We start from the raw sequence: 25,888 nt of genomic DNA, 5'->3' as shown, positions 1-25,888 counted from the left end.
TAGAGTAACAGGGTGTGTTTTAACATACGTTTTCTGAAGGATTTGAAGTCTGAAACTGAAATGTATGTCTTTATTTACTGACTTCAGTCCTCAGATCATACCAGTGATTTAACAATAACCCACAAATTTTATGAGGAACAGACCAAAAATATGTGCCAAAAATCTGGACAGTTGAGATGTATGAATTGACAATTTTGTACCACAGTATAAAGATAAAGGTCACAGTCTGTATATGGCAACATTCAAAAGAAGATTAAGTGTATAGAATATAACTGTTAAATGTAGAGTTATTCACTGAAAAGTACATATAATTAGGACAGTGCAATGTTTAATTTTGATGGTAAACAAAATCAGAAACATCGGTGGCTAATGCCTAGTACTTGTGAGCATGTGCAATTGGGAGAGCTGTAGTTGGAAAGCCACACAGTAAGGGTTACCCTGTGCACCATGAGATGTACAAGTATTAACGTCTATCTCAGTTGAGACTGATGTTGGCTGCCCTTTAGATCCATAAACTCATGGACCTTACCACTATTACAAGTAGCTGCGTCTGTTTGCACGTTGTAAGTAGTTATAAAATATTCTTACCGTAATGCTGTTTGAATGCATTTTGCCAGTGGATGTCTGATCTCTTCTCTTTTTACTTTTTTTATTCCTTCATAAGCCACTTTTCATTATTTCTTGTTTAAGAAAGTTGTAATTGCAAAATGTAGCAAGTTGATAGTTTAATCACATCACTGAATTAGGGGTGTTTTTCACCAGTCTGTCTGGGTGACCTTAATTTACAACCGCAATACACGAAGAGTTTTAACATGACACTACACTTTTACACGGCAAAAGCATAAATGAGCGAGTGTATGTTTTATTTACCTCTTAATCTTCTTTTAAACAGATGAAGGAACTCATTAAAGCAAAACTTCATTTAAAAGAGAAATAGCCCAGTTCTAGCAGTAATTATCACACACGACTTTGAAAATTCAACTTTTTTGTTATGGAACAGCACAGAGGCATTCGTGTGGCATAGGCACACATTCGTAGGGTGAAAGCTTGCCCTTCTAGTGGAGTATTACAATCACCATGTTAGTTTTGTATTACTGCAACTTAAAGATACAAAGTTGCAGTAAACTGGTTAAGCACAAGTATTATCAGACCATATGTAAACACTTTGGGTGTCACATCAACATTACTGAAAGTGGCTAAATCACCCATTCAGAGACAGTATTTCCAGAGCCAGGTGCTAGCCCTGACACTTGGCAGCAATATAGAAACACATTATCTAAAACTCAGTCTGTGGTTTGCAACACACACACAAATATAAACTCCACAAAACACTGTTAATACAAACAAAAATACAAAAAACAAACGGTCTGGTGTGCATGCCAAGAAGAAATCAACGGCCACAACGTGTAGTTGACAAATGCTTTTGTTTCTTTATTACGGTTAATGGAACTTCATCAGAAGATGCATTCCCTGGATGTGGATCAGGAGATCAGGTATTACACAGACAGGACTTAGTTCACAAAATGAGCAGACCAACTGCTAGTGACCTTTGCAGAAGAAAAATATGGTAAACCAGTCTCCAAACAGACTGTCTAAAAATGTATTGCCGATTGCATTACTTTCTGCTGTGCCCATCATGGTAAACCATTACAAGCCCATGTCAAAGCTCACTTCACCAGACAGTGCAACCACTTCTGCCTTCCTTAAAGGTGTCTCTACACAGGCCATCCTGGAAGCTGCCACATGAACATGTGCCCACACCTTTACTAAACATTACCGTTTAGCCAATGCCTCCAGGCCTAAGGCAGGTTTTATTACTGCTCTTATAGAACCTGCTTACTCAGGGGCCATCAAACAGCCTGCCCCCCAACTAGTAGCTATGGGAGTCTTCCCAAGAATCAGTACTACAACCTTGATTTATGAAGAATGTCCCACATTTGTGTAACACTTAACATAATTGTTGATGTTCAGGTAGATCAGTTTTGCAATATAAACTCCCACTCTCCTACCTCCTTCTGTCTGCTAGTCTCTCGCCCATACTAGGGGATGAGTTTTTTCTGGTGGGTAATCTCTAACCACCATCATCCCCTACTTCTGCCTGACTAAAACTATTACATACGGAAGAGTCATGCTGTCCTCTGGCATCAGACTGCTGTTCACTGCCTAGAAAGACTTGAAGATGGTGCCAACAGAGGGTCTATATCACATAGTCGAAGTTTAATAACTTCGAACACGGAATGTTCAAACCATCCTGTTCAAAGTTAAAAAACTTCGCGACTACGGATAAAAAACAACAACAAAAAAGAAAAAAATAAACTGTTGTAACCAGAGGGGCAAGCCCCCGTGCACCCCACACCCCCACTACTTAAATATACTAACTTTGAGGTTGCACCACATTGAACAAAACAGAAACATCCCCTTACGGAGAGTTCCGTTGAAACGGTTGAACATTTGCAAATTCTAACTTATGGTTTGACCATATGAGGTTCAAACTTGCAGAAGTTCGACTGTCTAATAGGAACCCCCAACAGATGCCCATCTTGTATCCTCACATCCAGACATCAGTCTTTGGATGACTCTTGGATGATGATGATGATGATGCAAAGATTCTAAAAATCAGGCTGGTTGCAGGCTTCTGTATGGCAAGCAGACCCAAAAATCAGTATAGCAATATTGATCTACTCAGACATCTGCAGTTATGGAAAATGTGACACAACTGTAGTTTCTAACACCACAGAGCTTTGTTGATCACCTTCCAGAGGAGCCTGGGTCATGGCCTGCCATGTAAAGCAGGTCTGTCTTTTCCACCTTTGAAATGTTTGCATTTAGCTACTAAGCACACATGCTAACATTCCAGTGTACAATTTTGGACAAGATATCCCAATAACTGGAAAAGGTGGTAAATGCAGTACTGAAAAAGAAGTTCGCCACTTGGGCATACACCATTACTAACCTAACTGTGCACCTGTTATGGTACAGAGGATGGTGCAGTGAGGTCAGCAGGTGTCGGGGTTCCTTTTAGCTGCCATTCATGGCTTCACCTCACCAACTTTCTAGAGGATTCCCTACAAGTACCTTTTGTTAAGGCCCTGTTTAATGGCTCTGACTTATTCTGATCACTTGTTAAGGAAAAGCTGGAGGAAAATGAGAGTAAAACTCTCACATCTGCTAAGTTTACAGTCATTAATCAGGGCTGGAGAAGTTTCCCTGTCATGTGTGGCTGAGATTAGCCCATCATCAACAGAACCAGCAGTTGACTGCTTTGCTCAGGAGGCAGTCAGGGGACTGTCTTTCCCCTCCATCCCTCCATTTACCAGCTTGAGAGGCAGCCATAACTGACTGACTGGATGTGCTTTTTTATAAATGATGTTTGTTAAAATGTTCTTTTGTTAAAAGGTGTTTGTAGTGCATTTCATTTGAGCATTAAGGTGGTTGTATCTTTAAAGGATTGTGAAGGGTGATGGCATCACTCATTTTTAACAGTATTTAAAGGCTGTGCTATGGAATGCAGTTAGATTCTGATGAAGTCCCCAGTTTAGGGGATGAAAGGGCTCAATCTGTGTCTTTGTATGTTGGAAGAATAAAAACAGCTTGAACTGAAGAGTTTGGCTGACTGAAAGTGTTTCCTATGCTTCACAGTGTATAGTTTTTGGACTTTCTTTAGACAGGATAAGAAGACAGAAGGTGCCAAAGTTGAGGTAGAGGTATGTCAGAAAGTTAGCAATGCCAATGAGGATGACTTTTGAACAGTCTCAAATGGGTCTGGCAAATTTTCTGGCAACTTGGGAGGGCAGAAAGAGGTACACAGACTTATTTTAGCAAAGGTGAAGAAATAAAAGAATTTGAGTGAGGAAATTTTGTAGAGGTGGAACAAATGTAGTGGGGCACACCTGTACTAGGTGGGTGTGCCTCTTTTAAGGTCACAGTGGCAGAATTATTTGTGCAATAGTCCATTTCTGTAATAAGATTAGACTGGAAATGAGGTGAGGTCACTGTGTCTGTTAAACAACTCTGAGGTGGCAAGGTTACAGGGATGAGATTAGGCTGGAAAGTGTTATTTGGACAGCCTCAGAGGGTTTCTGGCAAACCATGTGGCGACTCTGGGGAAGGGGTTAACACTTCAGAGACTTTTCTTAGCAAGGATGGAGAAACAGAAACTTTGAGTGCAAATATTTCCTGGAGGTGTAAAAAACACATTGGCGAATTCATAAAGCCAGTGGACATGCTGTGTTTTGTAGAGATGGTGCCATAAGCATTTTGTAGGATTGAGTCCATTTTTGTAAGTGAGGTAAAATCACTGTTGCGGTTAAACAGTTTTGCGGTGGGAAAGCTTCAGGGATGGATGGGATCAGGCTAGAAATGTAGGTGTTAGATATTTTTGAGGTGTCACTGTGAGCTGTCATTTCTGTTGCATGGGAGATTGGAAAAGTGTCTCTGAATTGTAATTGAGGGGGTTAGACCCTGTTTCCAGAATGTGTAACACATGAAGATGCATACCTTTTGTATTGTGCTTTTTATCCTCCATAGCAAGTCTATAGCAGAATGTAAGAATTGAGATTCCTCCTGATAACTGAGCCTCTGATTCAGGAAAAACTATTTGGATTATTTTCTGGCAGTAGAACAGTGAATCGGCTATTTGTCCCTGCTTTGTAAGTGGGAGGGGTCACAGAAGTTTGCCAGTTTAGTGTACATGTCTGTTGTGGATCTGGAAAAAGCATACATTTGTATACCTTATGTCTTGTGAGAAACTGCCGCACTACAGGGTCCTGGGGATGCTTCTGTGTGCTGTTTGGGCCTCATATTTGCAGGCAAGAGTTGTGTCTGCATGCTTAGCACGAGTATAAAACTTCACCAAAGGTGCATCGTTTTTTCCATTCTGTTTGTGACTTTTAATGGGCATGATACCAAGATGCATTGTACCTGTAAAAGCTGCACTGCTTCTAAAATGATTGTCCTTTTACATGACCTTGTGGCATAGAGACAGAAAGTCATTTCTGTGACTGATTACCTGTGTTTTACTGGCATGGGCACTGGAAGAGCTAAGCAGGACAGGATGTGAGTGAACATCCAGTGCCTGTTCATTAATCCTGGGATGAGGGTAGCTAATTTGGCTTACTGCATTGGTGACACCTGCAAGTCTGTAGGTGAATCCCCGACAGCTGGAGCCTAGTTGGACCATGCCAAGTAGCAACATGTATGTTAGCAGGTATGTGTCCCACTGTGCAGTACTACCAATGCCTGCAAAAAGCTGACAACAATAGAGGGTTAGGGCCATAAAGCAAAGATTTCATGCACTGCTTGGATAATAGTACCACCCCTGGTGTGTTCAACCCTTCCCCCAGGGAATAATTAAGGTGTAAGGCTTTCGCCCATTAGGAATGAATAGGCCAGCTGATTTCCAGGTAGAGATAGCTGATGTTCAGAAGAGAATGGAACAGAAACAAATGAGGGTGGTGGTTTGGCTTCAGTTGCCTATGATTTCTTCACAGACTGGAGCAGAGCACTGCTGTATTTGAAGCAACATGGATGAACTCAGTAGGTCCAAATCACTAGTCATGGTTCTTGCGTAATAAATAATCGCTATGTTGTTTGCAGGTGTATGAGGGAGGAGCAAGTACTCTATGAATTTTAAGTACCATACAGTCTTGCTTCTGAATGGGAATAGAGAGGGGATTGGGAGATTGACAGTCAGGTGGGTGTGATATACTACAGCCATTGTACCTAGGTTGCTGATGATGAAATGAAAGCCTAGTTTAAGAATTAAGTTCTCGTTTTACTGGTTGAAATTTGTCTGGATCACCACCTGTAGTTCCGAACATTGTGTAGTAGGCAAAGTGATGACTGTGGATATAAGAGGTGGAAATGAAGTTACTACTTAAGATTGGTGGGTTTACTTTACTTGACAGAACCTTGGAGGATCTCATTCAAGAGAAACTTCCCTTTGGGTTGACAACAGTCATTTGGAATGGTTTGGGCATCTAGTGAGTATGCTTCCAGAGCACCTGTATGCATAGTTTCTGGAAGGAGGGCCGTACATTTTAGAGACATTATTTGTCACATTGTCTGTGTATTTCACAAACTGAGCTGGGGATCAGGAAGTCTGGTCTACATTGTTCAGTTTCTATCCACATGACCATAATCTAGAAAGATTTTTTATAAAATTAGTAGTTGGATGAATAGAATTTTGGGAGACATGAGAGTAGGATGATTTCATTATTAAGTGATTGGCTAATGTTAAATTTACCAGTACCAATGTCAGGAAGTGGGGGCTTGACACTGGGGGATCTGACCCTTGTTTTTGTTGTTAGTGTGTTGAAGTTGTTTGTGTTGGGCATATGGTTTATTTTTTTTAATGTTTATGCATTGTAGTATATATGGCTTCAGTGACTGGTAATTTTTGCATTTTGTCTTCATGTTTCTGAGTCATCTACATCCATGATGGTCACAAGGATGTTATCTGTGCTGTAGTTGGTCCCACTCTGGTTGCCTGTTGCAGAGCTTACCTTGTTATGTAATGTATCATGTAAGCAAGGCTGGTACTGTTTAAACTCTAATCAACATACTGCTGAAATCTTTCTACTTGATGTGAAAAATTCCATAAGAATCTTACTGTGCTACATTTTTATTGTTGCTTTTTTAAGTGTAAATATTTTTGCTGTTGTTTTTTTTCAAGTGTAAATATCTTTAGTATGTAATAATTACTTGTTCTATTTTTTATTAATCCTTTCATTTACCTTGTAACGATATTTTGAATTTTTCTATCTTGTTGGAGCTTTTCTCCCTGGGCCTCTACTGAAAATGGAAATTTATCCAGCTAGACTAGCCCGGTTAACAAATGTAAAATAAAATAAATAAATACAATTGTTGCAGGTGGTAACTTTTGAGTTGGCAGATATAAGTAAGGGGATGTGGGGACAAAGCCTCCATGTAAATTAGTGCATTTTAGTTGCACAAATGGAGTTTCACACAGGTAGGTTGAATAACAGGAGTGTAAGACATGCACTTTAAGTGTATCAGTAGTTGTGGTTTAGTGGTCACAAAAGCAAACCTACTTGGTTTCCTTTTGCGTTTGCTTTTGCGTTGTTGGAATGGATTTTCAACAGGGTGAGTATATAATGAAATGTGATCACGGATTAGAAGGTTTGTGTCTGTTGTAGTTAGTAAAGGATAATCACTTAACAGGCACAATACTATGCCCATATGGTCATGTAGTAAGGAAAAACTGTGTGTGTTGGTTGGGAGTTAAGTATCACTGGCAGAAGAATTTTTGCTTTAAAATACAGACCAAAACATTTAAATTTGCATTGCTGAAATTTTGCACGTCAAAGGGAATTGCTGTTATTCCTGAGTTGTAGCCAAAAAGTAAAAGTTGAGCCACAAGGTTTGACCATTAGCACTAAACAAAAATTTTAGGATGTTTTGACTTCCTTACAACCATTTCCACGACTGACTATACCAATCCAAGTACCCAGACTAGACCACTACAGAAATAATTTTTCCAGAGGGACTGTGGTACGCTTCCACAAACTTAATTTCTAAATTCATAACTCCAAATGCATAATCATTCTTTTTTCTGAGGTGTACTACTTACAAGGTTGCATCATTTAGAAAGCTGAAGTATGGAGGGTAGAATCCCCATTTCAGACTCCCTGCAGAAGAAGATGAATGCTAGGGTCATGCATTTAAAAGTCATCCCAGAATAGGTTGCCATGCAGAGAAATAGTTAATATTATAGTGGGTGTGGGTTAGTGATGCTCTCTCAAAGCAGACCAAATATTGCTTGGTTATGAATTTAAGTATACCTAATTTCACAATGAACCAGTCTCCATAACTTGTAATTTTTTTGTTTCGTTCATTTTTTTTCTCCTGAATACCTTTTCAGTTTTGATCCATTCACTGACCCTGCTTTTCTGTTCTGTTAACCCAGCCTGCCACTTAGAGCTACCAAGTCATAATCTGCTGATAAGTTCTTGGAGCAGGTAGTAACGTATAGGCTGTTTTACCATTGTGTTCACTTTCTGTGCCATCAAGGGTACACCTCCTAGAGGTAGTGCTGATTTGTTGTTTGGAAGAGCTGTTGTAAAAATGAGCAGTAATCCAGCCTCACCAGAGGCGTCGACGAATAAAACCCATGACTATGACCCAGGTGACTCAGGTTTAATTAGCTTCTTGGATGCATGAGGGAGCATGCAGAGAGGATGGGTGTGCCTATTCTTGGTGGGTAGGGAGTGTGCTGACATCTCACTAATGCTACTCAGAGAGAAGATGGAGGGGTGGGAGGTCAAGAGTAGGTGTGGATGCCCTTTGGGGGCCAGGGTGAGGGACACACTGTCTACTTCCCATTGTTTACCTACCTTAATGATATTAGCATTCGGGGAGGGACTTGGGCCAACAGCAAAAAACACTGGCCCCAAGTGTGACTGAGGCACCCTTGGATACTCAACTCTCACCTCCAGGCAGGAGTGTAAGTATAGAAAATGTGAGAAGTAGAGGGATGGAGTAACCTGAATGTTGTTAGATGCTGCAAGAGTCTCTTCTCAAGTTCCCTTTTGTTATGTGACTATGTCAGTCAGCTGTATTTTCTATTTCTTGTATTGTTTTGCTCTTATATATGTGTGTGTGTGTGTGTGTGTGTGTGTGTGTGTGTGTGTATATATATATATATATATATATGTATATATTTCCCCTCATCCCACCACTATGTAAGGCTGTGAACCATTTATAGTTTTCTTTCAGAGTATGTGGGTACTTTCTGCAGTGGCTTATACTTTACTATGTTTTTTCTTTATTATTCTATCCCTTTCATGTTACTCAGTTTTTATCATGCTGAGACAGATCTGGTAAGATATATGGCACCAGTTAAGAACTAATAATGTAAGATTTGATTGCCTTGATGTGGTGGTAAGTTTGATCCTAGGATCAAACTCTTCCCTTACTATGAATATTAACTCCATAGCAGAGATTATATGTACACAGCTGAAGCATCTGCATCTTAGAACAGGAAGTAGTGAGAATACTTAGGAAAATCCATAGATTTTGTAGCTACTTATTTCATTTCATAATCACAGAACAGACTTTATTTTTTTATTAATGAAATCTCTGTTGTATAATCATGGAAATTACTTTATATTTTATTGCATTAAATCTCAGTGGTGTAATTCATTTGTGTATAACTAAAATTTTCCCAGGACAGGTAAACTGAATCAGAGCTCTACTTTTACAAATTAAGTTTGGGGGATGGAGAGTGGGAAATGTTAACTGTGGCAAGTGAAATAAGAAGAGAAGTCATTTAATCGCATTTACGGTAACTGGAAATCTTTGAGAGACAGTACAAAGTAATAGATGTAGAGGGATAAAAGGAAAGAGGTGATGAGCAGTTTTGAGTAAGTTTTTCACTCGGTATGTTTTTGTTTGGTGGGAGATGACCTGAGTCCTTGAGAAAATCCGAGTGGTCCTGAGTAGAAGAGCATGCATACTATACACAGACAGTAACCAGAAGTCAGGAGTGAACCACATATTATGCAGCTGTGTGGTAGAAATCCTTAACCACTGAGACATTCTGTTGATCCAGTGGTGTCAGTAGTAATGATGAGTTGAAAGTAGTTGAACAAGAGCAACAAACCAGAAGGAAGCAGAGTAAAGTGATTGTTTAATAGTGGAAGGAGGAAGAGAGGAATGTGAGTAATTGAGTTGAAGATCAAGATAATTCAGATGCTCTGAAATGATAGACTTGAATCAATGTACAGTTCTTTAGATGCAAACTTAAGTTTATGGACAAGAACCCAGAAAATGTATGTAAAGATGATGGACTTTTGTCAGAAATGTGAGGACTGCATTCAAGATCCTTGGAACAGTGTGTGTTCAGAAAGGGAAAAGTATATGTTAAGCCTGGGTTTTCATATCGTGGAGAGTTTCCATACACACTTGTACCTATATGCAATGTATGTGTAATGTGTGTGTGTGTTAAATAAACTACATACAACTAAATGTGTGTGTGTATTTAATAAACTATATACAGCTGTAAGTGTGTGTGTGTGAATCTGTACACAAACGCAGACATTTATGTATACAAAAGAGCATATATAAAGAGGAAGGATAAGGGCAACCAAATTTGGGGGTGGGGGGTGCTGTCCTTGCAGAAATGCTTTAATGGGATTGCAGTGAGTTTTGAGATGCATTGAATTTATTTTTTGTAGCTGTAGGACTCACAATTATGGGTCTTGCACTTCCAATATGGAACCAAACCATTGTGTTATTGAGTTGCATTTTTAAATTTGGGGGTTGGAAGATCGACTTGCTGTGCAGGTGCAGTGTTAAAAATTTATTAATCTGATGTACTTTCTGTTCATTCTTCACTGAATGAGTTACTGGATCTGACTTCGGCCACTCTCAGACTTTGGATCCAAGGTACAGGCTTCTCTCTTTATCTGTAATTCCCCTCCTACTAACAAATTACCTCAAATCTCATTTGACGCTCTTTTGTTTTAGATATGATCTCTAGGCTGAGTGTTTGGGTTATAGCTAAGTGTTGTTTTTTTTGGTGTGTTCTCTCTTCCCTTTTGGAACAGCTTCTTAGGACTTGGTTAGAAAGAAGAAAACTGAGAAACTATGTTCCATTCGTATGTGTGTGTGTGTGTGTGTGTGTGTGTGTGTGTGTTATATATACGTATTATGGATATATATATATATATATACATGCACAAAAGTTTCATCTTTGCTGTTTTCGCACCTATTTGAATTTTCTCTCCCTCTTAGGTCCCTGTTGTCATTGTTTTTTGGTAGTGATTGTTAACAGTTTTTCATGGCGGTCACATTCTTCATCAAAATGATGAAGAAACCCTCTGGATTCAAGAAATGTGTTGGTTATAGCCACAAGACAGATACAAAATTTACTCCAGATTCTTTCTGGTGCCAAAGAAAAACTGGGGTCTCAGGCCCAGTCTGGATCTCAGTCACTTGAACCAGTATGTGAAACAGATAAAATTCCGGATGATCACTGAACAAGTCCATCCTGCTGGATGTGCTTGATAGACCTTCAGGACACATACTGCCACATAAAAGTGGACAGCCACTCCAGGAGGTTTCTGTATTTCTGGCTGGGAGGCAGTCACATGTAGTTCAGAATCCTGCCCTTTGGTCTCACAACAGCCCTCCAGATGTTCACCAAGTGTATAGCAGTGATTGCAGCTCATGTCAGACTGCAGGGCTTCTGATTGTTCCCATATGTGGATGACTGTCTCATAACTGCCCCAACCTGGATTCTTTCTATTGAAGCCAGGGGCTCTTTGCTTCACCTTTGCTCCCATTTAGGAATAACAATCAGTTTGGCCAATTCAGACCTTCAGACAGTTCATATAATAAAGTTCATTGGAGCACATTTGAATAACAAGTTACAGATGGCCAGACTGCTGGAATCCAGGATTCTCACTTTTTAGCAATAGGTGGTGGCTGTACTCTCTCATCAAGAAACCACCAGCATGGTCCATTGTACGTCTTCTCGGCTCAGTGACAGCCTCCATTATTCTACTTTCTCTGGCCATGTTTTGCAGTTCAATGGTCAAGAAAATGACAACCCATGAACTTTTCCTGTGTTTTTCACAAAGATTTGCAAAACTCATATCTAGTGATGGCTAGACTGTCTGCTTGTATCTCGAAGTTGACCCATTGTTCTTCCATTTCCCCAGGCAAAAGTAACCATAGATGCTTCTCAACTGGGGTGGGGTGGCCATTTATTTGGGAAAGACTGTCCAATATGTCTCATCCCCTTCAGAGACTGGTTTTCACATCAATATCCTAGAGATGAGGGTAGTTCTCATAGCTTTGCAGGTGTTTCAGGACTCTCTCACCAGAGTTGTCATCTCCACCCAAATGGACATGTCCGTGGTTTGGTACATCAACAAACAAGTGGGGAACATGATCTTACCTATTGCTTTCAGATGCCATGAAGGTTTGGCAGTGGGTGATATCTTCTCACCGCTTTCTGGAAAGCAATACACATACTGGGGAAATCCATTCTTCTAATGGACAAGTTGAATAGATGCATTCTTCTTCTTCCTCAAGAGTGGTCCCTCAATCTGCTAGTGATGGAACAGATTTTCAGCTACTGGGGCTGATCAAGTTGCGACCTATTTGCTTTCCCCCTCCAACACTAAATGCAGTAGGTACTTTGCTCTAATCTCTCAAAAGGAGAAGTCCCTGAGGGACACTCTAGCCCACACTTGGCTTCCTGGTTTCTTTTATGCCTGTCCACCCACTCCTCTCATCCCAGAGTTTCTGCAGAGTGCAGTGTGGAACAAAGCTACAGTAATCCTCATTTCTTCCTTCTGGTCTTGTGATTCACTTGCCATTGGTACTGGATTCTGCTCCAGATCTTCTTTCTTATCCTTCTGGGAAGTCTCGCGTGGACTTGGACCATGCGATTTCTCCAGTTCTGATGAAAAGACAGTCCAGGCTTTCATCTCAAGGAATGCATATTCGGACTCCCTCTCAGATGCCTTTCATGAGGAAGGTTTACAAAAGTAAATGGACAAGATTTTCACTATGGGCTTCTAGTAGGAACATAATTCCCCTTTCAGCCCCCCTTCCAGCTGTCCTAGACTTTTTGACCTCCCTTTTTCATAATGGTTCTAGTTACTCTATCAAAGCCCAGTTGACAACCAGCTCTAGTTTTCAAATTGGAGAAAACCAGTCACCCATTGCTTCCCTGAACTTGTCTAAGACCTTCATAAGGGACACCTTCCTGCAGTGATCTCCCCTTAGAGATCCTGTTCCTCCTTGAGATATTACCATTCTTCTGCAGGCTTTGATGAGACCCCTTTTGAATTGGTGACCACAGTCAATTGGAAATATCTTAACTGGAAAACTTACTTGTTGCAGTTACTTCTGCACAAAGAGTGTTGGAACTTCATGCACTTTATAAGAAAACTCCTTATTTGACCTTCTACATTTACAGAGTGACCTTGGGAACAAATCCATCTTTTCTTCCTAAGGTGGATTCTGTATAATCACTCAACCAGTTTATCAACCTTCCTGTTTTCTTCCCCTGTTTTACCAATAAAGGGGAGTATATGCTACATCTTCTGGCATGCATTGTCAACTCAATTTTTGTTTGTACCGTACTTAGAACATTAGGAAGACTGACCTGTTGTTTGAGTTCTTTTCCTCCCCAATGTTAGGTAAAGGAATGTCAAGGTAACTCTTTTGTGCTGGGCATCTGAATGTATTTCCCATAGCTGCAAGGCAAGGGATTGTCTTTGCTTGGGTCTCCTAAGGCTCATTCTACTAGGTCAGTTGCTACTTCGACTGCCCTTTTCTCCAAAGTGCCAGTTGATGACATTTATGCTGCATCCACTTGGTCAAATGTCTGTACCTTTAAATCTCATTAGTTACAGTCCAGGGTCAGAGCTTCCTTTGGTTTAGCTATCCTCCGGAATATAATTCCATGAGACCTCTCAAGATTTATGGTAGTTGGGTACTCTGTCCCATTCGTTCAGGAATGGATGAGAGAGACAACACCATATACATACATTATATAGTTATCATAATGATTGGTATTTTCTTCTTCTGATCTTCCTCAGTTTCCATCCCTTTCCCCCCCTTCCAGATGTCATATTTCATGGTTTCTGAAGTGATTGCACTGACTGACTGACTGACACCCTTGTTGTGTACTCTTCAGGCACTGTATTTCCAGAGTTACTTCCCTTTTTGTGGCAGATTCCCTATGGGAAAAGTGTACAGGGTTTAGCTGTAGGGTATTGGCAAACTTGAGCTGAGGTAATTTGCTACTAGGAGGGGAATTATGGCCACTGGGAGGAGCCTGAGCCTTGGATCCATAGTCTGAGAGTAACCTAAGTCAGATTGTCGTCTGATCTGGTAATCTATTCATTGAGAAAGATGGAAGCAGACCACACAGATCTATCACTGGGGGGAAATGAAAGTCATATACTTAGCATATCTCAATAGAATGATTAACCTCCCTTGACTTTTACTGTTCTGTTTTTTTATTGTCTTTAAAATTCTAATGTTCTGTTATCTGCTTTCTTTTCATGCATTTATTCACCTTCATTCAAGAAACTAAGGAGGTAAGTTTATTTGCTTATTAGATAAATTAAAGTTACTGTAAACTAGCAAATGTGTTATTTTTGCTTGCAGTGTTTATTGATCTGCAAACATTTGTTAAGTAAACTGTGAACATTGGTAAGTAAGTAATCATCTACAGTATTAAAAAATCTTAATTTAGCAACAGATTGGATTTCTCATGCACATCCACTGCAGTGATTGGAATGAGATGGTGTAATAAAAATGCTTAGCATCCTGTACAAAATATATCATGACAGAAAACTGTATTTGTTGATAAATTAATGGGATGGTCTTGTCATAAATAAGAGACTGCCACAATGCTTTGGGAATCCAGAAGCATTGTGGCAGTCTCTTATTTATGACAAGACCGCCACAATGCCTTGAAAATCCAGAAGCAGTCTTCTAAAGGCAGGATAAACCAGAGTAGATCTGGCAAGACAGCACCAGTAGACAAGGATATACATTGAATGAGCCAGATGCAAACACAGGAGGCAGTGGCTGGTTGTAATGAGGGTGATTCAAGTGGCCACTTGGGGCTTATGTCTGACTTTAAGACTAGAGCAGTGGAACTGCAGTCTCTGCGTTCTCTTTGACATTGCAGCAAAAATAAAGTACAGTGTTTATGCAAAGAGTGCAATATTTTTCTTACTACGTTCATTGGTATTGCTGCTGACCTTTTGCACATTAAAAAAAAAAAAAAAAAAAAAAAAACACAGCAAACTGTGCACATCCATTTATTTCTCCTGGAATCCCTGCCTTCTGCTTCTGTGCATGCTGGGTATCAGATTACATGTCAAAGCTATTCTGTGAGTGCATTGTGGGTAATGTGGATGGGCAGGCTTCCTTCTAACTCATCTGAGTCTATAGTCTGCTGGAGGCAGAAACAAGTACATTTTTGGTGAAATAAGTAGAAAACCTTGCACAAAAGGTCAGAAACGTAACTATAAAAATTTCATTTATTAATTCAGTAACATTAATCTTAGTAGCGTCCTAAGGTAGCCAGACAGTTCAGATCTTGTATCCCAGCTCAGAAGAATAATTTCCATATTGCAACCATTTGGTCACCCAACTTCTTACAAAGTATTCTGTAGAGAATATTTAAAATCTCCCAACCAGTTGCATTCCCAAAAAAAATATGTTTCCACTCATCTCTCACTCTCTGTCTGCCATCACACTTCCAGCATTTGCTGTCTGTCTGAGGAAAAATTCTCTGAAGTCTGCTTGAAGTGTAAAAATACCTATACAAACGGGTCTATATTAGATCATCGAAACGGCAGAATTTCAAATGATCTAATATCAAACCCAATATTGTGAACACTGAAAACAGAGAAGCTGCACAAAACCGAATTATTTCCTAGGGAAAGAATTTGGTTGGCCGTTGTTGTGGCTTCGGTGTTTTCAGCGATGCGGTGGAAAGTTACGGGTTGGGTTAAGGTAAGTGTGTGATTTTGCGGACGTTCGGGTTAAGGCACGGGTTGGGTGAGTTAGGGTTAGGGCGCGGGTCAGGTAAGTGTGCGATTGTGACAGAATTTGGGGTTAGGGATGGGTTAAGTGAGTTAGGGTTAGGGTGCGGGTGAGGTGCGTGTGCGATAGTGAGAATTTGGGGTTAGGGGCGGGTTAAGTGACTTAAGGTTAGGGTGCGGGTGAGGTGAGTGTCTGACAGTGACGGACCTTAGGGTTAGGGTCTGGGTTAAGGTAAGTGGATAGATAGTAGTATGTGTAGTGTAGTGTAGGGTTAGATGTAACTTTTAAATGTATCTGTGTGGATTGCTGATTTTTAGTGTGCTTGTGCTGTGTGTGTCTGTGTGTGTGTGTGTGTGTGTGTGTGTGTGTGTGTGTGTGTGTGTGTGTGTGTGTGTGTGTGTGTGTGTGTGTGTGTGTGTGTGTGTGTGTGTGTGTGTCTGTGTGTGTGTGTGTGTGTGTGTGTGTGTGTGTGTGTGTGTGTGTGTGTGTGTGTGTGTGTGTGTGTGTGTGTCTGTGTGTGTGTTTCTCAGAACAGCAATTTTTTCCCTGGGAAAAAAAATTGCTGTTTTGAGGTTTCGATATTGTTAGGGTTTGGGTTTTACAGTTCCACGTTATGGCATTCGATAATGAGCCGTTTCTATGATCTGATATAGACCCATATAAACACCTTCAAGGAAAAAGTCATAAACCTTCTAGATTTTGTTGCATACTTGGAAACCATAAAGGTGTCATGTCGTTGATGTTATTTGTGTTTCACTGTTGCAGTCATCACACTTGGGTTATCTGCCTGCAGATAGCCCTCAGTCGGCCCGAATACCAGAGACTTGGTATTTCTGCGTCAGATGCTGTCGCTCCAGGACTGATGTCAGGTCGTCAGGGATATGAAAACAGGCAGCCGATGCCATTACATCAGTCTTTCTTGCCGAGGAGCCCGAAGTAGTTCGCAAGTGCCAGTCGGCCGCTACTTGAGGTTTCATTTACTAATTGAATCATCCTGAAGTCTTCTAAAGCTAAGTACCCCATTGGGGATTCTTTTTTCTTGCTCTAACCGATGTCAGAAAAAGTTAATCATTGTCTTGCCTGCGGAAAGCAAATACCACACTGAGATTTTCATTCTTACTGTGTCACCTGTCTAGGCCCAGACCATGACATACCTCGCTGTCGGTTTTGTGCCTTGTTCAACACCCGAACCATTCATCGTCTGGCCCTTATTGTTGCTAAATACTTTTCGTTCTCACTCTCCGTATTCCGAAATGGCTTCGGTAAGCCATCCGACTACTGATATTCCGAAAACATGTAAGGATAAAGACCGAGACAGACTGCACAGGTTCAAAGCTGCCGACGATGCTTCCGTTAAGCTAGTCACCAGTTCGCCGGTACTCAGTGAGGTGCTTTCGCAGCCCCTGATGCCTGCTTCAGTGGATTTGCAGGCCTCTACCGAGACCCATTTGAAGTCCGGTATGCTGCAAGACTCTTCTTCAACTATGGAGCCGGCGGATGTCTCTACCTTGGGTGGGTCCAGAGCCGCTGAGCTGGCAGCAGCTTCTGAGGAAGTTCTTCTTATTACCGATGTTCGACACAAACCGACTACTTCAGTTCTGTCTAAAACTACTGAATTTCTAAGGCCAAGAGTATGCGCTACGCCTAGAAAACTTACCAAAGCACATGCACCTGCTCTCTTGCCACAAAATAAAATGCTTAGAATGGCAGAAGACCTTATTATGCTGATTAGGGGAAGTCAGCCTTCCTCTGCTAAGAGAAAAAGGGACCAGTCCCCTGCAGCTTCAACAAATTAAGAGTCCGACGACTCTGAGGTTTTTGATTATGAAGACATGCCCTTATCTGCTTATGAGGATTCTGATGCAGAGGAATCCATTCCCTCTGCTTCTCCTTCAGAGGATTTCACTTTTGGTGAAACTTTACATACTTTAAGTGAGCATTTCCACTGGGAATGCCAAGAATATCCTCAGTCCAAAAAGAGACAGAGAATTTCTAGACTTGCCACAACACAGGCCTTTAGCAGTACCACCAGTCCTGGAAGTTGTTGATGATATCTTTATGGAGTCCAAAGTCCAGTCTTACTCCTGATACTTTACCCCCTGCCCCTAGGAAACCAGACAGATACTACAGAGTACATGACTCTCACAAATTTCTTTTCAAAAATCCCACTGCTGACCCAGAGATCATTTCCCAGGGGCCTAAAGGTATCAAGGTAACTACAGCTAAATATCACATCCCTTTGGACAGGAATTCCAGAGCTTTGGACAGATAGGGTAAGAAAGTATAGACCTCTGCAACTCTTGCCATTAGGGCTTTGAATTGTCAGTTTCACATGCTGAAGTACCAACAACATATTATGGAACTTGTTAAGCAAAAAATAGCTACCTTTACAGACTGTGCAGAAAATAAAGAATTGCAAGAGCTTATGCATTCTGTAAGCCAAGTCAGCAAGCATACATTGCAGTGTGGCTTTGATGCCCTAGAAGCATCTTGCAGGGCAGCAGTCACTGGTTCTGTACTGAGAAGGCATGCTTGGCTTAAGGAGCAGATCTTGCCAGATCATGTCAAATCCAAGTTTCTAGATGCTCCTTTGAACAAGGACAATCTGTTTGGCAGAAGAGGCTCTTGGAAGAAAAAGCTAAATCTATGCAGACAGTCAAAGAATTTTTACAAGTACAGCCTCCTAAATTCAGTAGGCATTGCCCCTCGACATTGGTCCTTTCCAACCCCCTCAAGGCCATCTCAAACTAGACCCAGGGGAAACAGACCCCCCAGACTACAGTCTCAGGGTATGCAGAGATCTAAGCAATGGAGTGCCTCCACCTCTAAAGCAGGGAGTGCTAAACCACCTCCCTTAGGGAAAGAATTCCCAATGACTTCTCAACTCCACCCCCCCTCTGCTCAACTGCTTGTGCCCCTAGGAGGAAAACTTGCCATTCATGCAAAAAATGGATTCCCATCACCAAAGACCAATGGGTCCTCAACATTGTATCCCAGGGGTATAAATTTTACTTCCACTCACTGCCAACCCCAACCCTGCTCTCTCAGCAGAGGGGACAGATCTTGCATTCGCAACTGCAAACCCTAAGTCTTGCAGCCTGGTTTATTCCTTGAATTCTCCCCTAGTAACCAGCCTAAGCAAGCAGGTGCTGGACGTCATCCTTGAAGCCAGAAGACCCAGTGCAAGGAAATCCTATACTGATAAGTGGAAAAGGTACTGCTCCTGGATTCAGTCTAAAGGAGAGGACACAACTCTGCCCTCCCTGCCTCTAATCCTGGATTACCTAGCAGATCTACTCCACAGAGGCCTAGCCTTCTCCTTCATTAAGATCCATGCCTGTGCCATTTCGGCTCATTACAACACTTGAGCCATCTCTTTTCTCTCACCCTCTTATCAAACAGTCCTGAAAGGGGCAAACAACTTAAGGCTGCCAAGGAGAACACCCACCCCTGCTTGGGACCTTAACTTTGTACTGGAAAGGCTCACGCTACCGCACCCCCCCTTAGAGCCTGCAGCGTCAGCAGAGTTAAAATTCCTCTCTTGAAAAATAACTTGCTTCTGGCCATCACTTCATCTAGAAGAGTGTCTGAGCTACAAGCACTTATGTCTCTGGAAACCTTCATTATTTTCCATGCTGGACAGTGTCTCCCTCAGGACTAACCCTTCCTTTATGCCTAAAGTGGTGTCCAGTGTGTCTCTCAACCAATCTGTCCATTTGCCTACCTTCTTCCCTAATCCTCAAAATAAAGGGGAAAGGATCCTGCACTCCTTGGACGTGCACAGACCGCTCAGATTCTACCTTGATAGGACTAAGCCCTTCAGAAAATCTGACCAGTTACTAGTCAGCTTTGCAACAGGGCCAGAAAGCAAGGCCATTTCAAACCAAACAGTTTCGGATTGCACATTGCATCCATTTCTGCTTCAAGCACCACGGGAAACCAGCCCCTCAGGGGGTCAGAACACATTCCACTCTGGCATCTTTTACCTCTACAGCATTCGTCAGGGCAGTCCCTACCAGGGAAATCCTGGAAGCTGCTACCTGGAGTTCTGTACACACCTTCATCAAGCATTACCACCTGCCTATCTTTTCCAAATCCAGGGCACGTTTTGCAACAGCAGTCCTGCAAGGCATTCTAGCCAGCCCTACCTCTTCTTGACTGCCTCCACCATTCTTTAGCTTTGGGAATCTACCCGAGTGTGATGACTGCAACAGTGAAACACGAAGAACGTAGTACAGTTGTGTACACTTGCCATAAATGTAGATGTTCGAGTGTATTCACTGTTGCAGTCCTGGTTTCCCTCCCTCCAGCCCCCTGTTTTTTCTGTCTCTTTCTCTCTCTAAACTCTCTATGCCTTTTACTACCCCCCCTTTTTCAGGGGTATTGGTATTGGTATTTACTTTTTACTGGTGGTGTTTTCCCATACCATAACTTAGCTCCCTATTGGGGGGCTCCTGACATTTGGGACTAGAAAAACTGATGTAATGGCGTCGGCTGCCTGATTTTTTACCCCTGACGACCTGACGTCAGTCCTGGAGCGACAGCATCCGATGCAGAAATACTAAGTTTCTGGTATTTGGGCCAACTGAGGGCTACCTGCAGGCAGATAACCCAAGTATGATGATTGCAACAGTGAATACACTTGAACATCTACATTTTATGATAAGTGTACACAACTGTACTTTCCTTAGCATGTTGCCTGTTCATTCTCTTTTTCCAACATTTTGTAATATCTTCTGATTGATTCAGTTATCATGTAATATATTATATGCCCTTCTAATCATCCATTTTATTAACTACAGATCTGATGTTGTCCAACTCATTCTATTAACCTGGGGGACTCTGTTCCGATGCTCGGAACTGACAGTCCACCTTCTCACAGCTCGAGATTCCAAACTTGAGCTCCTCCTACCTATCCGCAATGCCACACTACCTCAGATCTCATTTGCCACTTTTGGTGTTCAGCAGTGAGTTCCATTTGAGCTTCTCCACACAGCATTTTTGGTAATTTTTTTTTTCTCTACGTTTTGCCTGTCTTCTAGACTTCCATCTTATCTCTTATCTGTCTAGTTCTCAGGACTCTGTCTGTTAGGCTTTCTCAGTTAGACTTTTTTTTCCCCGCTTTTTCCCTATTTCTTCTTTTTTTCTGTCTCGTATGGCTGATCAAAAGCCTTTAGAGTTCAAGAAACGCACTTAATGTGAGCGGAAGATTAGTTTATTTGATGCCCACAGGGAGTGCGTCTACTGTTTAGGGCCTCTCCATTTGGAAGCCCCTTGTGATATCTGCAGAGCTTTTCACCCCAAACTCTGGCTGATAGGAAAAGCAAGCTCATTGTAAAGGGTTTGCTTCCTCCTTCTGCTACCTTGGGAGTTTCTTCTTCATAAGAGGTTCAACCCCCAGATAAGAAGCCCAAGTATGGGTGGGAGTCCAGGTGACTGTCGCCCATGTGGTCCTCCTCAGAACCTCCCCGTAAAAAGACTGAGCCAACCGAGTCGGTTCCAAAGACGGAGTCTACTTACCTCCTCCTCCTCTCCTCTGTGCCATTCCTCCTCCGAGGCCAAGAGACTGAGTGTTTTTCCCCCTGACATTGGCTCCAGCTGTATTGGAGCCAGGGTCTTCCATGCTGAGTCTCCCTGGACGATCTCCGAACTGTTCCCCATGAAGATCTGTGTCCGCCATCCTCTGCTTCGTCTAGGTGTTCCTGAAGCCTGTCTTCTAGGGATGTGGGTAAGCTTATGAGGCAGTTCCTTGATACACAGAGCCAGATGGGGCTTGTTTCAGCCCTGTCCACTTCTGGATTTTTGAGGCTGTCCCTGTTTCAACCTGTTGCTTCTTCTCCGAGTCGTCCTTCAGTTTCAGAGTTGTTGGTTCCCAGAAGGTCCCACTGCCAGGGTGTTGGAGCCAATAGAAATTCTTCTTCATCTCCAGCATTCTCCCCAACTTGCTGTGCTCTGGCTGCTTCAGTTCCGAGAGTGTCTTGGAGCCGGGGAGGCGACTCCCCATCAGAACGGGAGGCCCGTCTGTTCCGGAAGGTGTCTGCTGCAGCAGCTTCAGTCCTGGGAAGACAGCCCCAGGTTGTTTGGAGTCCTTTCACATTCAAAGTGGTGGAGAGGATCCTCTGTGCTCCCAAGAGACCCTCTGCACCTACTGTGACGGAACCTCCCCTGTCCCAATCTGGAACTGTTCCAAGATGTATGAGCTACCACATGGACAGCTGGTCCTAGAAAGCCTCCACGCTTTTCCTTCAGTGGACCCCCAAATTTCTTCTGATACCTCCCTGTAGCACCCCCCCCCCGAGGAGGATCTTCATAAGCAACCATGTAAAAGGAGGCACATGGAGAACGTTCAGAATCCCTTGCCACAGATACCAACTTTGAGGAAGGTGAAAGGTCACCCCAGATCTCCACCTGATGCAGTCATCTTTGGTAACATCCTTAAAATCCTTCACCAGAAGGGTAGATGGTCCTCCCAGACCCCTTCCCCAGAGTAGTCTGTGTTGTTGGAAGCTTTCAGGTCTGGCCCATCTGCCACCTGATGTCATTGAGGGCGCTTGGAGGGAGCCTGGTACAGTAGTACCCATCCCCAAATGTGCTGATAAAATTTTGAATGCCCCAGCTAACAAACAGTTTTGGTCCAAGGGAATCCCGGTAGATGTCTTGGTTGTGCCAGCAGCAACCAAGAAAGAACTCATTCAGGAGCACTCTTCTGTCCCCCCCCCCCCCCAAATAGAGAATCCCAGGCTCTGGACAGATTTTGTAAGAGGGTCTATGACTCCTCTACCTTTGCTGTTCGGGTGTTGAACTACCGCTCTCATTTTACCCGGCTACAAAGAGACTTAGTTAAGAAACTTTTTAGCTCGGTCCCTGGGTCCGTGCTTCCCAAGAAGCGGGACTCCGTTTTATCTAGGTTGGCCACCCTACATTTCCTGGCTAATACGTCCATAAGGCTTATCCCTCATGTTGCGGAGGGTACCTCAAGGGCTGCCAGTTCAGGCATTGCCATTAGCTGTCATGCCTGGATGAGGCTGTGCGATTTTGCAGAGCCTTTCAAACAGTCTTTTGTTAATGCCCCTTTTGATGGCTCCAACTTGTTTGGGCCTACGGTATGTGACACCTTGACCCAGAGTGAGTGTCTGCCATCGAATTCTGTTTTTCTAATCCACAACAGACATTTTCTAGGAACCATCGTGGCAGTAGGAAAACATAGTTTTGGAAGTCGCAGGGCCCTTTCCAGGACACTCGGGGAGATTTTCCTCCCAAGGCAGAGTGGGATATAGTCAGAATGGTAGATGCCATGCATGTGGCCAGGGGAGTCCGCAAAATCAAGGATCACGGGAACCTGCCATAGACGAACCTTTCCAGTGGTACTGAAGGGTTGCCAGACTGCTCTCCTCTGGAAGTAGTCAGGGGATGATTTTACACCCAGAAGCCTGGGAAGCTATCACAAATGACAAATGGGTGCTAAGGACTGTATCCAGAGGATACTCCATTCCCTTTTCCAACATTATTGAAAAAAAATCTCGCCTCCACGATGTTCCAAGCAGTCAAAGGGAGGGCACTGCCCAGGAAATAAGAAAGTTACTACAAAAAAGAGTCATTCAAGAGGTCCCCTGATCAGATCGGATCAGGCGCTTTACTCCAGATTCTTTTTAGTGCTCAAAAAGACAGGGGATCTGTGACCATTATTGGATGTCATATACCCGAACAAGTCAGTAAAACACACCAAGTTCATGATGGTCACGATTCAATCCAGCTTACCCCTCCTGAAGATAGGCAATTGGATGTGCCCTATAGACCTCAAAGATATCAAGACCATATAGGATAGTGACCATATCAAGATAGACAGAAGTTCCAGGTCCTTTCTACATTTCAGGCTGGGAACCAGTCACTACTAGTTTTGGGCGCTTCCATTTGGTCTCACCACAGCCCCCAGGGTTTTCACCAAATGTCTAGTGGTAGTTGCAGCTCATTTCCGACTACAAGGTTGTCCGATATTTCCATACCTGGACGACTGGCTCCTGATCGCCGCAGCCAGACATCATCTTCTTCAGGCCTGGGATTACTTCCTCAATCTAGCTTCTAACTTGGGCATGGCGGTAAATTGACAAAAGTCTCATCTGGACCCAGTTAATACGCTAGACTGTATAGGGGCACATCTGGACACAGTGGTGGCTCAAGTTTATCTTGCATTGAACAGGGTACTAAATCTGAGGTCACATGTCAACTAAATCTTAACTGCTCTTGACACCCCAGTCCCTCTGATTATGTGGGCTTTGGGCTCCATGGCAGCAACCATAACCCTTCTTCCAATGGCACATTTTCTTATGCTCTGTCTGCAGTGGACCCTGGTGGTACAGTGGTGTCTTCTTAGGAATCCCTTGAATTTTCCCATAAAACTTTCCTGTGTGTGCAGGTATTCTGTCCCTGGTGGGTTCAGTCACCAGGCATGTTCTCCCCTCCCCAACTGCTACATTGACCATGGACGCCTCCCACTTTGTGTGGGGGGAGGGCATTGTCTGAGTCAGACGATCCGAGGCATGTGGACACCCCATGAGATTAAGCTGCATATCAGTGTCCCTGACATGAGAGCAGTTCTTCTAGCATTGCAAGAACTAGACAGCTTTCTTCCTTTAGGGACTGTTGTGATCCAAATAGACATGTTAATGGTTTGGTACCTCAAGAAACAGGGAGGGACCAGGTCTTACATCCTTTGTCGAGAAGCAGTGAGGGTTTGTCAGTGGGCAATTTTCTTCCAGCTGCTTTCTGGTGGCAATGCACATTCTGGGGGGGGTCCAACATTCTGGCCAACAGACTCGGCAGAGTTCTGCTGATGCCTCATAAGTGGTCCCTAAACCAATCCATGGCAGAGGCAGTCTTCTATAGAAATGGGGATATCTTTGCAGCGACCTCTTTGCATCCCCCTCAACAACAAATGCAGCAAGTATTTTTGTCTTGATCCCTCCTCAGGGACAGTCCCCCAGGTATACAATGGTTAATGACAAGACAAACTCAGAAACACGAAAATAAGATAAAACACAACCAAAGCAGAACAAGGGTAGTCCAGAGATGATACACCAGCATGCAGTACAGGAAAAAAAAACACTTTAATTTAGCGCTTTTGTCAAAAACTAGATTGCATCAAAGCACCATGTATCTAAAATAATCAAGTTTAAATACCCTCCCCAGCAGTAATCAAACAATTAAATGACATAATTTTCCCATGTGAAGAATAATCAACATTTGCACGTATAATTTAAACAGTGCAATAAAAAGTTGCAGTAAAAAGGTTTAAATATCAACCCTTTTAAAACATTAGAAACTACAGTATTAAAACAATTATGTTCCAGCATTTTTTATATAAAATAAAATTATTTAAGCTTCAATAATGAACTTATAGTAATCTTGTCTTTCAAACCAGGAAACTGGCAAGCATTAAGTTTAATTTCCCATTTGAGTTTAAGGAATTCCAGGTACTCATCATAGACCCCCCCCCCCCGAAGACCCAGATCAACATGCTCAGTGGCACAAAATTTAAAAGCATGTGAAGGGAAAAAACTAAGATATTTATACAAAGCATTTTTTTTCATTTTTACATCTGATGTCATAAATATGCTCGTAAACACTTTGCTTCAAAGCTTTCTTAGTTTTTCCTACATAGAACCCCTCACATGACTCACACTTTGCTATACAGACAATACCTCTAGTAACAGGAATATTTTTTACAAGGTAGTATAGTCCCATAACCTTTAATGAATAACTTGTCCACATTGAGTATATAAGGATCTCCCACATTTGAAACAACCACCCTTTTCAGGTAAATTTCTTTTTCTTTCCAACAGCCCCTTTATTGAGGTGTCATTCTTGTACACCACCATCGGTTGACACCCCACCAATTTGTTAATACTACTATCTAAATTAAAAATCTTCCAGAACTCTGATATAATGTGTCTTATGTCAAAGAAGTTCATGTTAAATGGAAGGACCAAAGCCCTACTAAATTTGTTGTTACTTCTCTCAAGGTCCTCCCTTCCACTCAGGTGATTAGACAAAAGTGTATGAAAAATTCCAACTTCTCTCTTATTTTAGACTTCGTTATATATGTTGACCACGAAATCAGTAGGGTAACCCCTACTAAATAACAATCTGAAGTAGTTAACTTCATTTTATCCTGTGGGTATTCGGATCCATATCGGATCCGAGCCGACAACTTTTTTCTAACATCTGCTCCGAGCTCCTCCCCTACCCATAATGCGCTACCATCTCCTACCTTTCCTCAGATCTCGTTTGCCGTGCCATAGTGAGTATCATGGTCTCCTTCACTCTGAGCTCAGGGATAGTAAGTTAA

The 25,888-nt window shown here is 42.3% G+C and overlaps 1 protein-coding gene across 1 annotated transcript in view; it reads left to right on the top strand.

Moving 5' to 3' along the window:
* Positions 1-25,888, top strand: part of CIR1 (corepressor interacting with RBPJ, CIR1) — an 823,643-nt gene that overhangs the window by 268,952 nt on the left and 528,803 nt on the right. Inside the window, exon 4 of the mRNA XM_044075555.1 lies at positions 14,071-14,081. Coding sequence (XP_043931490.1) covers positions 14,071-14,081 — 11 coding nt within the window. The remainder of the gene's footprint in view (positions 1-14,070; positions 14,082-25,888) is intronic.

Source organism: Protopterus annectens, chromosome 6.part1, assembly GCF_019279795.1.
Source record: "Protopterus annectens isolate FY-2018-M chromosome 6.part1, PAN1.0, whole genome shotgun sequence".
Lineage (NCBI taxonomy): Eukaryota > Metazoa > Chordata > Ceratodontiformes > Protopteridae > Protopterus > Protopterus annectens.
The sequence above is the reverse complement of the archived record's forward strand: the minus strand, read 5'-3'. Positions and strand labels throughout refer to the sequence as shown.